Genomic DNA, 14,234 nt, shown 5'->3' with positions numbered 1-14,234 from the left:
TATATATATATATATATATATATATATATATATATATATATATATATATATATATATATATATATATATATATATATATATATTTTTTCACATTCACTCACCCCTTTCTACCTGGAAAGTGGAGCTTGTCCATGGCAACCACAGTGTCCCTTTACGTCAAAAGTGGTTTTAGACCAGCTAGAAAACAGCGATAGCAAATTAGAACACTTGCAGAATTGAGCGATCGTGGATAAATTCATTTTATTATTTTTTTTATAATTTTATATTTGATTTTGTGTTTCAACCTTCATCATACTCGGGTTGTCTACTAGACTGATTTAAGTGTGTTATTGCCAAGAATTACAGGCCTACAATATAAAACGCCAAATTTCTATGCAAAATAATTGTACTGCTTTGAGACACAAAAATCTGACATAATCATACCGCCAGGGAGGTTAAAGGCCAAGTTCACCACTTCTTTTTTTTTTTTTTTCCTCTAAATTCCAGGTCACCTATGCCCCAATATAGCAGTCATGTACTTTTTGCAAAAATATTAAAGCTTTTTAATAATCTACAGACACGTACTGTCCTACATCAATTAAAACCTATCTATTGCTTCTATCTTGTGTCCTGACAGACTTTAGGTTATGACAGACAGGAGTTGATCAGCTGATCTCATTAGCACACACCCTGCATCTACTAAAAAAAAAAAAAAAAAACTTCTTTGGGGCGATTGTGTGTAGGGCAGTCCACTCAGGTGGATGGGCTGCACTATGTGGGATGAGTGAAAATGCCACTAATGGGCACTGATTGGCACCAGTATGTACTAACAGGCATCAGTGATGCCCAGCAATGCCACCCATCAGTATCATCAGTGCAACCCATCGGTGCTGCCATATCAGTGCCCATCGTTGAAGGCGAAAACTTACTTATTTACAAAAAATTTTTAACAAACGAAGTAAAACATTTTTTTTTTTTTTAATTCTTTTCTGTCTTTTTTTTTTTTTTTTTTTTTATTTGTTGCGCAAAAAATAAAAATCCCAGAGGTGATCAAATCCCACAAATAGAGCTTTCTTTGGGTGGCAACAAAATGATAAAAAATTTGGGTACAGTGTAGCATGACTGCACAATTGACATTCAAATTGCGACAGCACTGAAAGCTGAAAATTGGCTTAGGCAGGAAGGTGTCTAAGTGCCTGGTATTGCAGTGGTTAAGGATCCAACAGATAAAAGGTTGGAATTCCTGGTAAAGTCCTCTTTTTCTTTGGCAGGTGCCGTTACTCGGTCTGCACTCACTGCAATAGGCATCTGTCAATCCTTAAAGGACCAATTTAGACAGGCCCTTAAAGAGGTTCCTGTACAGCAAGCCTGGGATTTGGCTGAGCTACCAAGAGCATTATGTTTTGCCATAGATGCTCACCAGGCGCCCCGCCTTGCGCTTGTGCTAGTACACATGCATAGAATCCTGTGGTTAAAAAATTGGTCAGCCGAAGCACCATGCAAAAAAAAAAGCTTCTGACTGGGTTTCCTTTTTTATGGGGGATCGGCTATTTGGCGACAATTTGGACAAATATATCCAAATGATTTCCAATGGGAAAAGTACTTTTGCCAGTCAAAAGAAAGAATAAATGCCCTTCATTTAAGTGGACTCTTTCTCCTGCACCAGGGGCATCTGCCTCTAGGCAGTGGCGATGGCCTCCGCCGTCAGACTCTAGAGGAAGACCTCAGGGTCAGGCCAGAAACCTGCAAAACAGAATTCTAAAGCCTCATGATGAAGGGGCGCCCCACCTCGCCAAGGTGGGGGTTAGACTTCTGCAGTTTTCAAAAGGTCTGGCAAGAGGAAATTCAGGACAGATGGGTTATCTCCACGGTAACTCTAGGGTACAAACTGGAATTTCGGGACTTTTCTGTCTCGTTTTCTGAGGTCAAACGTTCCCAAAGATCCAGGGCAAAAGCAATCTCTGTTTCGGGCACTAGACCAATTAATGGCTCAGGGAGTGATCATACAAATCCCCACAGAGGAGCAAGGTTTGAGGTTTTATTCAAACCTCTTTACGGTGCAGAAACCAAATGGAGATGTCAGACCCATTCTAGATATAAAAAATCGAAATTGGTTCCTGAAGATCCGCTCCTTTCGCATGGAGTCCATCAGGTCAATGGTTTCTATCCTACAAGGAGAACTTGGGATCTGTCGACATCAGGGATGCATATCTGCATGCTCCTATATTTCCCGCTCGCCAAATGTTTCTGCGGTTTGAGGTAGAACAGCAGCATTTCCAGCTTGTAGCCTTGCCCTTCGGGCTAGCTACAGCACTCCGGGTGATTACAAAAGTTCTGGCCCCACCTCTAGCCAGGTTAAGGGCACAGGGCATAACAGTCTTGGCGTACCTAGACAATCTATTGCTAATAGACCAGTTGGTGGCTCGTTTGGTAACAACCAGTTACCTCTAAAAAGGCTAGAGTACTTGGGTCTGATCATAGACATAGCCTAGAAAAAGGTGTTCTTGCCTCAGGCAAAGATCTATTCCATGAGAGAGCTAGGGTGGATGGTCAGGTCGAAAGGAGATCCCTCTATTCGCCTTTGCATGAGGTTGTTAGGAAAGATGGTGGCTTCATTTGAAGCGGTTCCCTATGCCCAGTTCCATTCGAGAGTGTTGCAAAACAGTATCCTGTCTACTTGTAACAAAACGATTCAAGCTTTAGACTTGCCAATGTGGCTGTCCCTAAAGGTGTTCCAGAGCCTCAGTTGGTGCTCAGCATCCGGGAATCTGCAAAAGGGAAAAAAACCTTCATACCAGTTACCTGGAAAGTGGTAACGACAGATGCCAACCTTTCAGGTTGTGGAGCAGTACTGGTAAAGACAACTGTCCAGGGACAGTGGTCCAGAACCGAAAAAGCCTTGCCCATCAACATCCTGGAGATTCGGGCAGTGCGTCTGGCTCTGAAGCCCTGAACATTCAGGCTATGGGATTGTCCTGTCAGGTTCCAATCCGATAATGCCACAGCTGTGGCCTATATCAATTGCCAAGGGGGGCACTAAAGGTCACGCAGTTCAGAGTGGTGGACCATATTCTAGCCTGGGCAGAAAAGGATGTTCCTTGCCTATCGGCAGTCTTCATTCCATGAATAAAGAATTGGCAGGTGGACTACGTGAGTCGCCAGCAGTTGTTCCCGGGGGAGTGGTCCCTTCTCCCTGAAATCTTTCTGGCTATAGCCAAAGATGGGGGATCCTGGACGTAGATCTTTTGGCGTCCAGGTTTAACATGTAGTTGGTCAACTTTATGCCAAGGACAAGGGATGCACTCGCATGCAATACAAATGCGTGGTCATGGGGGTCAGTTTTCACTGAATTAGCCTTTTTTTCCCTATTCAGTTGCTGCCACGGCTTCAGCATGGCCCAGAAGGTCCTGGTATGCAGAAATTGTAACAATGGCGGTGGGGAATCCATAGTCCCTTCCACTACGGCCAGACCTACTGTCACAGGGGCCGATATTGCATCCTACCTTACAAACTCCTAAGTTTGGCTATTGAAGATCACATTCTGAAGAGACAGTCTCTCCGGGTCAGTGATTTCTACTTTCTTTAATGAAGCCGGCTTCCAGAGTTAGATATTATAGATTCAGGAGGGTTTGTTTCCTGGTGTGAATCCAAGGGTTGCCACCCTCTGAAATATAACATTGGTAGAATTCTTGTGTGTGTGTGTGTGTGTGTGTGTGTGTGTGTGTGTGTGTGTGTGGTTTTTTTTTTTTTTTTCCTCAAAGTACAAATGAAGCTGGCCTTGAGTACTATTAAGGGCCAAGTCTTGGCTTTACCTGTCCTATTTCAAGGACCGCTTGCTTCGCATTCTTTGGTCTGGGTTTTTTTTATACAAGAGGCAATGCGGCTTATTCCGCCAGTGAGACCACGCTTGGGACTTGAACTTAGTTTTTTTTGTCGATATTAGAGGTCGACCGATATATCGGCCGGCCGATATATCGGCCGATATTTGGCGTTTTTTACTTAATCGGCATCGGCCGATTGTGCTGATAAAAAAGGCCGATTATAACTTCAGCCGTGACTTGCAAATGACTTCTGTAATAGAAGTTAATGCAAGTTTCCCTAAGTTATCTGTGGAGAGGATTCTCCCCTCCTCTGGGCAGCCTGCCAAGTCTGATAAGAAGATACATTGTATCTCTTTCAGGTTCTTTTTATCAATAGACTGAACTCTGTGTGTAGAAGTTTTCAGTTTAACCATTTAAAGACTAAATCTTTTCTGACACTTGTTGCTTACAAGTAAAAATCCTGTATTTTCTGCTAGAAAATCACTTAGAACCCCCAAACATTATATATATTTTTTTAGCAGAGACCCTAGGGAATAAAATGGTGATTGTTGCAATATTTTATGTCACACGGTATTTGCGCAGCGGTCTTTCAAACGCAATTTAAAAAAAAAAAATACAGTAATGAATTAAAAAAAAAAAATAAGCAGTAAAGTTAGCCCATTTTTTTTCGTCCAAAAGTTTTGATTACCTGTTTTTGTGTATTTATTATTTAAGATAGGGTTTTTTTTTTTTTTTTTAGGTTTTTTTTTTTAGGTTTTTTTTCTAAATTATACATACAAGTGAACTGATTGGAGGTTTGTTTTGTTTAATGTTTAAATGAAAAAAAATTTCTGTATTACTTAAGGCTGCTTTCACACTGGAGCGGGCATGCGTTGATGGTAAAACGCTGCTAGTTTTAGCGGCGCTTTACCGTCATTTTAGAGGCGCTATTCGGCTGCTAGCGGGGCGCTTATAACCCAGCTAGCGGCCGAGGAAGGGGTTAAATGCGCCCCTGAAGCACCGCTGCCAAAACGCTTTGCAGGCGCTTCGGTAGCGGTGCGCATTTATTTCAATGGGCAGGAGTGGTGGAGCAGCAGTATACACCGCTCCAAAGATGCCGTTTGCAGGACTTTTTTTTACATCCTGCCAGCGCATCGCCTCAGTGTGAAAGCACTCGGGATCTCACACTGAGACTGCAGGGGAGCCGTTTTACAGGCACTTTACAGGCGCTATTTTTAGCCCAAAAGCGCCTGAAAAACGCCCCAGTGTGAAAGGGGTCTAACTGTTAGATTTTATGAGATGAAGGAAAAAAAGAAAGGGGAAAAAAAAAAAATCGGCCAAATATATCGGCCCAAAAAAATCGGCATCACATATCGGCCATCGGCCACCGCGATTTCTAAATATCGGCATCGGCATCGGCCAGAGAAAAACCCATATCGGTCGACCTCTAGTCGATATTGCAAAAACAGCCCTTTGCAGTGTTTCTCAAGTCCTCAAAGCGCCCCAACAGGCCATGATTTCAGGCTTACCATTATTTTGCACAGGTGATTTGATCAGTTTCGCTGCCTTAGTAATTACCACAGCTGTTTTATCTGAGGGAAATCCTGAAAACACGACCTATTGGTGCGCCTTGAGGACTGGAGTTGAGAAACACTACGTTACAGCATACTCCCTTGGTCCTTCTGACAAGGGAAATAGTGTTTTGGGTTGCTATACTCTCTGCAAAAGGGTATCTAAGTTGGCTGCTCTTTCCTGTAAAGAAGACATATTTTATTAAGCTGGTTTTAGGTTTTCACCTAAACCAAGATATTGTACTACCGTTGCTTTTTTCCAAAACCAGGTTCTAGAGTAGAGAACTCACTATATTGTTTTGATGTAGTGGGAAAAAAAACAAACATTTCTTTATGCTTGAGAACCGGAAGTGATATCAGAGGTTGCTTCAGTCCTCCAAGGGCAAAGAGTCGAGTGGGGGTCATCTATCCCTCCCTCGACTTTCTGCCTAGCCATCGGCTGCATCGGATCGCTTCTGGGTTTTCAAAGGGCATCATTTACACTGACATCACTCTAATACTCTAGTAATTTTTAGCTGGGGTTCCTCTGTGTTGAAAGGCTGCTGTAGAGTGAGGGGAGTCTTTCCCTCCCCTCCAGTCAGGATCAGAATTCTCCTTGAGCTGTCTAATGTGTGAATTCAGATCACCACTTTCTGCTGCTTAGTTGCTGCCAGATTTTGATCTTGTGTTTGTAGAAGGCTGTACAAGATTGTTGCAGATTCATCAGGTGCAACTTGTGTAGGAGTATTTGTTTCAACTTACAAAGCTGTCCACAACTCTGCCCCCAGCTACATCACTAACCTTGTCTCAAAATGCCAAGCAAATCGTTCCTCCCGAGACCTCCAGCTCTCTAGCTCCCTTGTCATCTCCTCCCATGTTCGCCTCCAGGACTTCTCTAGAGCCTCTCCCATTTGTCTGGTACTCCCTCCCCCAATCTGTCTGACTATCTCTCCTCCTCTTCTCTACTTTCACACAATCCCTGAGAACTTGTCTCTTCAGAGAGGCCTATCCAGCCCCCACCTAACTGTAAATTTATTTTCACCATCAGTCCATCCCCCGGGTTTTTTATTTTTTTTTGTATCTTTTGACTCTCCCTCTTGGGTTGTAAGCTCCAATGAGCAGGGCCCTCTAGTTCCTACTGTATTGTAGTTGTACTATCTGCTCTTATGTTGTAAAGCACTGTGTAAACTGTCGGCGCTATAGAAATCCTGTATAATAATCAATATCAGCTGACGATAGTCGCATCACTGGGTTTAAGAGCCCTTTCACACCGAGCCGCCCATAGCGTCGGTGGCAAAACGCCGCTATTTTTAGCGGCGTTTTACCGTTGGATTAGCGGCGCTTTTTGGCTGCTAGCGGGGCGCTTTTACCCCCCCCGCTAGTGGCCGAGAAAGGGTTAAAACCACCTGCAATGCGCCGCAATAGCTGCGTTTTGCCGACTGTATTCCAGCGCTGCCCCAATGATTTCAATGGGGAGCGGTTAACACGCCGCTCCTTCACCGCTCCAAAGAACCTGCTGACAGGACTTTTCCTGACGTCCTGCCAGCGCAGCACTACGGTGTGAAAGCCTTTGGGCTTTCACACTGGAGACAATGCTGCAGCTGTTTGAGGGTGGATTGCAGGCGCTATTTTTAACACTATAGCGCCTGCAAAACGCCCTCGGTGTGAAAGGGGTCTTAGGGTTTACAGCCACACTAATGCAGCTGCAACTTTTTCACCAACCCATACTTTGTGTATACCCTGCTTAACAGAAATGCACAACAGGCTTCAAGGATCCTCACTGCACTATTGTATTCAGAATATGCAGATCAGCGCTGCATCAGATGATTGCTGGTTTTCCAGCAGGACCGTTTTTGACAGAAGTCAGAAGAATTTTGGTTTATACCTAGCTTTAGACCATCATTTTGATGCCCTTCTCCAATGTGTGGAAGGGGCTAGATGAGCTTCAGAGATGCTATATGCTGAAGTGCCAAAACTGATCAGAATGGCCTGAATTGATGCAGAATTAGGGAAGTAAAAGGTGTTTGGGGTTTTATTTTAAATTTTTTTTTTTTTTTTTTTTTTTTTTTTTTATTCTGGAATGTTTTTACAATGATCAATAATATATCTGACATGGTATTTACACTATATAACATGAAGACCTTAATGTAGATTTGAGTCTTTATGTAAAGTCTTATAAATTGCAAGTTTTCTCAGCTGAAGACAAGCAGATCCTGGAATACAATTAAAGTAACTACTTTTCTATGCAGTTCTCAAACGAGATATACATTTCTACCACTAGGGGCACTGCAGGGTAAACCCCCCCCCATTTTAGTTTGCTGGTGGGCCCCATCTTGTACCGCCTACAGTTGGGTGTTTGTTGTACAGCTGATGATTTCTGTTCTCTCAGGCCTTAATTGACAAGAGGGTAGCAAGGTAGCCTCAATTGTATCCAGATTCAACAATTGAAAAGAGGGGGTACCATCATTCAAATTATATTAGAAATTGGGGGTGGAGACAGTTCTCTAAATGTTCATACCACAACAATTAAACTTTGTTGTGGTATGAACATTATGAATGATTTTCCTGCCTTTATTTTTTTGTATCAATCCTTTTTTTATTCTATCCAATTGGTACCAAGGTAGTCCATTTCCTTGCTCTTTGGAAACTAGTGTAGGGATCTGTCTCCGCCCCCAATTTCTAACGTAAGAGGGTACCTTCATTTTTTTTGTTTTTCTTTTTTTTTTCTTTCTTCAGATTGCTTTTGATAGGGATGTTAGAGGCTACCACCTATGTAAAAGAGACCTTTGTTGTGAATAAATATAAATCTGTCTTCATTTCCTTCATAGTTTTTTATATTGAGTTTCATTAAAACTAGGCCTTTTGTTTCTCCTCCTTAGGAACTGAATGATTTGGCTCGTGATCCTCCAGCACAATGTTCTGCAGGCCCAGTTGGAGATGACAGTAAGCCTTTATATTGTTTCTTGAAAAACTTAAGCTTGTGTACAGATTTCTAGAAGCAAAAATGGAGCCAAATTGGCTCAGGCAAGGGTACAAGTGATCTGGATGGCTGTATTGATACCCAACCACTTGTGTGGGCCTAAGATGGTACAGTCAATGCTCATCCTAGGTGCCTTTTGTCCCTTCCGCGAACCAAGAAATAAAATGGCAGGTGTGTGTAGCTAGATAGAAGGGAGATTGGCTAATAGCCATTCCCTGATCCCACCTTTGGTAAATGAAGCTGCAAACGAGGATTTTGGCACTTCAGGTTTTGACCTGTCATTCCTCCAGCAGCTGTGGTCAGAAGAGGCTGGTGCAACATAATCAGCTTGTGTGGTTAGTATGTGACATTAGGGGTCTAATTTGACCTGTCACTTCCACTATGCCATCGCGTAGAAGGCTTGTTGGCTTCCTATGTGATGGCAGTAAAGTTAAATTAAAAAAAAAAAAAAAATTAGCTTTTCCTCCCCAAAACATATGCATTGTGCATGTAAATCACAACCCCACTGTCAGTTTTTGTATAACTTGCCTCCTTTAGCTGTATACAGCAGGTTTCTGTGTCTTGTCGCTCCTCTTTGCTGAATTTAAGTTCCGACTTCCTGTTTCCTTCCTTTTGCCAGTCCTGTTTAGGGCCGAAACTATTCGATTATGAAAATAGTTGTCAACTATTTTCATAATCGATTAATTGGCCAGCCGATAAGTTGGCCTGCATACAGAATGCATTATTTGTTTACATATCAGGAAATACAGTGCAGGACACATACAGCTCAGTACACAGTCCATACATGTCAGTAAGTGCCGGATAACTTGTGAATGTATGAGGAGCAATGCCTTATGGGACATGTAGTCCTGGGCAGGTTGTGAGTGGTTCTAAAAGCAGAAGCGTTTTTTTTTTTTTGCTAGAAAATTACTTGGAATCCCCAACATTATATATTTTTTTTTTTTCTAACACCCTAGAGAATAAAATGGCAGTCATTGCAATACTTTTTTCCACGAGCAGGCGCAATTTTTAAGCATGACATGTTTGGTATCAAATTATTTGGCATAACATTATCTTTCACAATATAAAAAAAAATTGGGCTAACTTTACTGTTGTCTTATTTTTTTCAAAAAAGTGAATTTTTTCCAAAAAAAGTGCGCTTCTAAGACCGCTGCGCAAATATGGTGTGAAAAAAAAGTATTGTAATAACAGCCATTTTATTCTCTAGGGTGTTAGAACCCCCAAACATTATATAGTTTTTTTTTTTTCTAAGTAATTAATTTGCTAGCAAAAAAAGTTTTAAACTTGTAAACTCACAAATCTCAAAACGAGGCTAGTCCTTAAGTGGTTGTGAAGAGCAGCATCTGAACCCAGGGAAGGTGGAGGCTGATAGACTGGAGGTAATAGAAGGCATTACAATTACATTTAAAGTAAACTTTTACCAGTATTTTACATTATATTTAAAATTTATCATGAAAAAAATTGGGAGATTTATATCACCCTTCCACCCTTCATGTTCGACTCCTAGTTAAAATGCCCATATATACTATTTCTGGAGATAGTTTCACAGTATAAATGAACCCTATATAGTAGCGATTATCTGCTTTTTGTGTGCTATAAAGGGCTAATTTTAGTTTTTTTTAACCCCATGATGACAGGTGATACAAAAAAGCATGCTACTGCTAAACCTTTTAGGCCTGGATCACACCTATGTGTTTTTTGGTGCTTTTTGCAGAAACGCACTACAGTTAATTGTACATGGTTTCCTATGGGACACGTTCCTATATTATCCGATTAATCAAAATAATAATCGGCCAACTAATTGATTTATGAATATAGTCATTTGTTGCAGCCCTAGTCCTGTTACATGTCCCATGAGCCTCTGTAGTTTCAGGAGTTCTGGGAGTTGAGGTCGGTGGGTCCTAGGGTTACTGTGGGTGTTTCTGCTTCTTCAGATGGGTGGGGAAAGTTGTGAATGTGTCATAGCTCCTGTGTCATTCCTGTCTAGCAGCATGCCAAAGAATGGTGGTTTACTGCAAGACTACAGAGAAAGGGCTAGTTGAGGTTAAAATGAAGGGGGTTTACTTCATATGTAAATTGATCCCTTTACAGAGCGAAGGGCTTTGGGAGGGCAGGATCTGAGTGGTGGGACTCTCCCTGTTCACACTGGTTGGCATATTTTAACTGGGCAGGATTGAATTCTGATCCATTCAATCCTGCCCAGCAGCAAAGCTACCATTCAGAACAGGCTGTGTATGAAGGAGTTTCCTTTTTAATGCTGTGATCTGTAGGGTAGGACTTGGGAGGTTTGGACTCTTTTTGTTGTGACTGGGCGAGATTGAATGCTAATTAGGATGTATTCAATCCCATCAGAGCTGTGAAGAAGGTTGCATCATTTGCAGAGTCTGAAAGATGGACCTGTTTCAAGTCTACCTGTGCCAATTGTTGTAAACTGGAGTGTTATAGACATAAACCTAGCGGGAAGTAACGGGTCCTGTTTTAGGTATATCCACAAAGAAGTGTTGGTTGTTACCCTTATACCACTCGCCTCAGTCGGGTGCTTTTAACATAGCCAATCCAAATGGAGCATACAAAGGGAAACCCTGGCAAGACTACCTGGGTAAGAAAAGTGGCTACTAAGGCAACAGAGGGTCTTGGTCAGGACGAATCATAAAAGTACAAAATGTATTAAATTCAAAAATTACCAGCTTATAAAGTGCACAATATGGAAAGCAGTGTCTTTGCAACTTTACACGACATGCTTCAAGAGTTTAATTGCTAAAAAGTGAAAAATAGAAGTAGACAAGAGACAGAAAAAACACACATGACACAAACAGAAGTCCGGACACCAAATACCATTCACATAAGGCTGTCATGCGATAATTTATCGCTTAGTTGCATGAAGAAAACTGATAAGTATTTCCTGACACTAGTTATGTGACTGGCCCCCAGGAAATTGAGGTCACTCTCTGACCTCGCTAATTCAGGCACAATGCTGATGACCCATTTCTAAATAAATTTCTGATGGATGGTACGTGATTGGAAATGATCTAATGGTAGTACAGTATTGCCCTGAAATGGGAACTTGTTGGAGCAATGTATCTGGATGCTAGTCTGGTAAATTTAAAGGTCTGAGGGTGAGAGGAGAGTAATGCCCTTTAGTTTGGTAGCTCCTTGGAGAGCTCAGTCCATGGTTAGATCACTGCCATTATTCTGAATCAATTGAAGGACTAACCGTCCTATAAGCGTGTTTGGCCAGGTGGTAAAGAAGGCACAGGGATTGAAAAGCATTGAAGGTCATCTACCAATGAGTTAGAGTTCCCGCACACTTTATATCCAATCCACTTTTAGGGTACTCGATGTATAAGATAGTATGATATTAGAGCTGTATAGTTGCAGCCCAGATGCAAAGTGTTCAATACACTCAGACAATCACTAGAAGAGTAGGCACAACATTCTTTGTCCATTCACGTAAAGACTAGGCTGGCTGCCAAGCGAGTGAATGTACAGGAAAGCATCACGGTGGGGATCAGAAGATTAATGACACACTTCTGATCAACCTCTTTAACCCCTTCCCGACCGGCGCACGCCGATGTACGTCGGCAGAATGGCACAGCTGGGCAAATGGACTTACAGGTACGTCCATTTGAATTCCCCGCTGTGCCATTGTGTGCTTGCCAGCCGGGAGCCCCGTGAGTCGGGGCGCGGGTCCCGCGGACTCGATCGCCGCGGGGATACCCGCGATCGCCTCACGGAGCGGACGAATGGGGAGATGCTGATGTAAAAAAGCATCTCCCCGTTCTGCCCAGTGACAAGTGTCACTGATCACAGCTCCCTGTCATCGGAAGCAGTGATCAGAGTAATGACACTGCTAGCCCATCCCCCTACAGTTAGTAATCACTCCCCAGGACACACTTAACCCCTCCCCGTCCCCTAGTGGTTAACCCCTTCACTGCCAGTGTCATTTATACAGTAATCAGTGCATTTTTAATCGCACTGATCGCTGTATAAATGACAGTGGTCCCAAAAATGTGTCAAATGTCCGACATGTCCGCCATAACATCGCAGTCACAGTAAAAATCGCTGATCGCCACAATTACTAGTAAAAAAAAAAAAAAAAAAAAAAAATTAATATACCATAAAACTATCCACTATTTTGTAAACGCTATAACTTTTTGCTCAAACCAATCAAACGCTTATTGCGATTTCCCCCCCCAAAAAAATATGTAGAACAGTGCTTCTCAACTCCTGTCCTCAGGACCCAGCAACAGGCCAGGTTTGCAAGATAACTGAAATACATCACAGGTGATATCATTTGCTGCTCAGTGATTGCAGTATTCTAGTCTGCATCTCCCCAAGGTAATACTTAAATTCTGGGCTGTTGGTGGGTCCTGAGGACCGGAGTTGAGAACCACTGTTGTAGAAGAATACGATCCGCCTAAACTGAGGGGAAAAAATGAAAAGTTTTTTATATTTTTGGAGGATATTTATTATAGCAAAATGTAAAAAATGTTTTGTTTATAGCGCAAAAAATAAAAATGGCAGAGGCGATCAAATAGCACCAAAATAAAGCTCTATTTGTGGGGAAAAAAAGGACGTCAATTTTGTTTGGGAGACACGTCGCACAACTGCGCAATTGTCAGTTAAAGCGACGCAGTGCCGAACCGCAAAAAATGCTCTGGTCAGGAAGGGGGTAAAATCTTCCGGGGCTGAAGCGGTTAAGGGGTGGTTCGAATCAGTTACACTTAAAGGGGTTGTAAAGTAAATTTTTTTTATCTTTAAAAATAACAAACATGTTATACTTACCTTCACTGTGCAGCTCGTTCTGCACAGAGTGGCCCTGAACCTGCTCTTCTGGGGTCCCTCGGTGGCTGTCTCAGCTCCTCCCCGCAATAACTAACCTTAATGCGAGCTCCCTCGCATGGTGGTTAGTTATTGCGGGCGCGCTCCCTTGATACAGCCGGCGGCTATAGCCGCTCGCTGTATCACTCGGCCCCGCCCCCGGCGCGCCGCGTCATTGGATGTGATTGACAGCAGCGCGAGCCAATGGCTGCGCTGCTTTCAATCCATCCACTATAGCCAATCAGCGACCAGGCTGATCGGCTGAATGTAGGTCGGGAACGAGCGGCTGAGTTTCGAGGTGTCAGGTAAGTAAAACGGGGGGGCTGGGGGCATCGGTATTATCAAAAGTTTTTTCACCTTAATGCATAGAATGCATTAAGGTGAAAAAATTTATACCTTTACAACCCCTTTAAACCTTGGTTTGAGAGAGTTTTTGTAAGACTAGAAAAATTTTTAAAATACATTTTGATTTGTTATACAAGCGATGTCTTGATATACAAGTAGTGTCACATCACAACTGAGTATAAAAGAGAAGAGCGGCACCTCTAAGTGTAGCAATATGCTAACCTTTAATGAAGGTACAACATTTAGCAACTCGCATGGTTAAGAGGCGCGTTAAATATGCAGGGTAAAGTTGTCCACATAGACCATCCCCCTCATAGCCATCGACGTCGTCCCTTCCATGCTGCGCTCCACAAACATTACAAGCCACGCTTTCAGATCGCTCTACTGCAGAGTAGTCTTCCCGGTCATGATTGCAGACTGACAGCAGTGCGAGGGATGGTCTGTGGACAGCTTTACCCTGGAGACCTGTGCCATGCGCCTTTTTTAATCTGCAACCATGTGAGTTGCTAAATGTTGTACCTTCATTAAATGTAACCATATTGCTACCACTTAGGCGCCTCTTCTCTTTTATATTTTGTGGCTTCTGCTGGATTTTGCTTCTATTCACCTTGTGGAGGCTGCCATTTGTGGATGGACATTTTATGGTTGTACAACCTATCACATTGCTATAATATTTTTTATATGGACTATAAACTGAAGGACTTATGAATAAATGATTGTGGAACAAATCATTTGAGTCTCCATTATTTCATATGGGGA

General features: G+C 42.5%; 1 protein-coding gene across 2 annotated transcripts in view; it reads left to right on the top strand.

Annotated features, from left to right (window-relative positions):
* Nucleotides 1–14,234, top strand: part of UBE2D3 (ubiquitin conjugating enzyme E2 D3) — a 125,975-nt gene that overhangs the window by 41,293 nt on the left and 70,448 nt on the right. For both annotated transcript variants that reach the window (XM_073601675.1, XM_073601680.1), the window contains one exon: nucleotides 8,209–8,272. In XM_073601675.1, coding sequence (XP_073457776.1) covers nucleotides 8,209–8,272 — 64 coding nt within the window. The remainder of the gene's footprint in view (nucleotides 1–8,208; nucleotides 8,273–14,234) is intronic.

The sequence above is a fragment of the Aquarana catesbeiana genome, linkage group LG01 (genome assembly GCF_042186555.1).
Source record: "Aquarana catesbeiana isolate 2022-GZ linkage group LG01, ASM4218655v1, whole genome shotgun sequence".
Taxonomy (NCBI): Eukaryota; Metazoa; Chordata; class Amphibia; order Anura; family Ranidae; genus Aquarana; species Aquarana catesbeiana.
The sequence above is the reverse complement of the archived record's forward strand: the minus strand, read 5'-3'. Positions and strand labels throughout refer to the sequence as shown.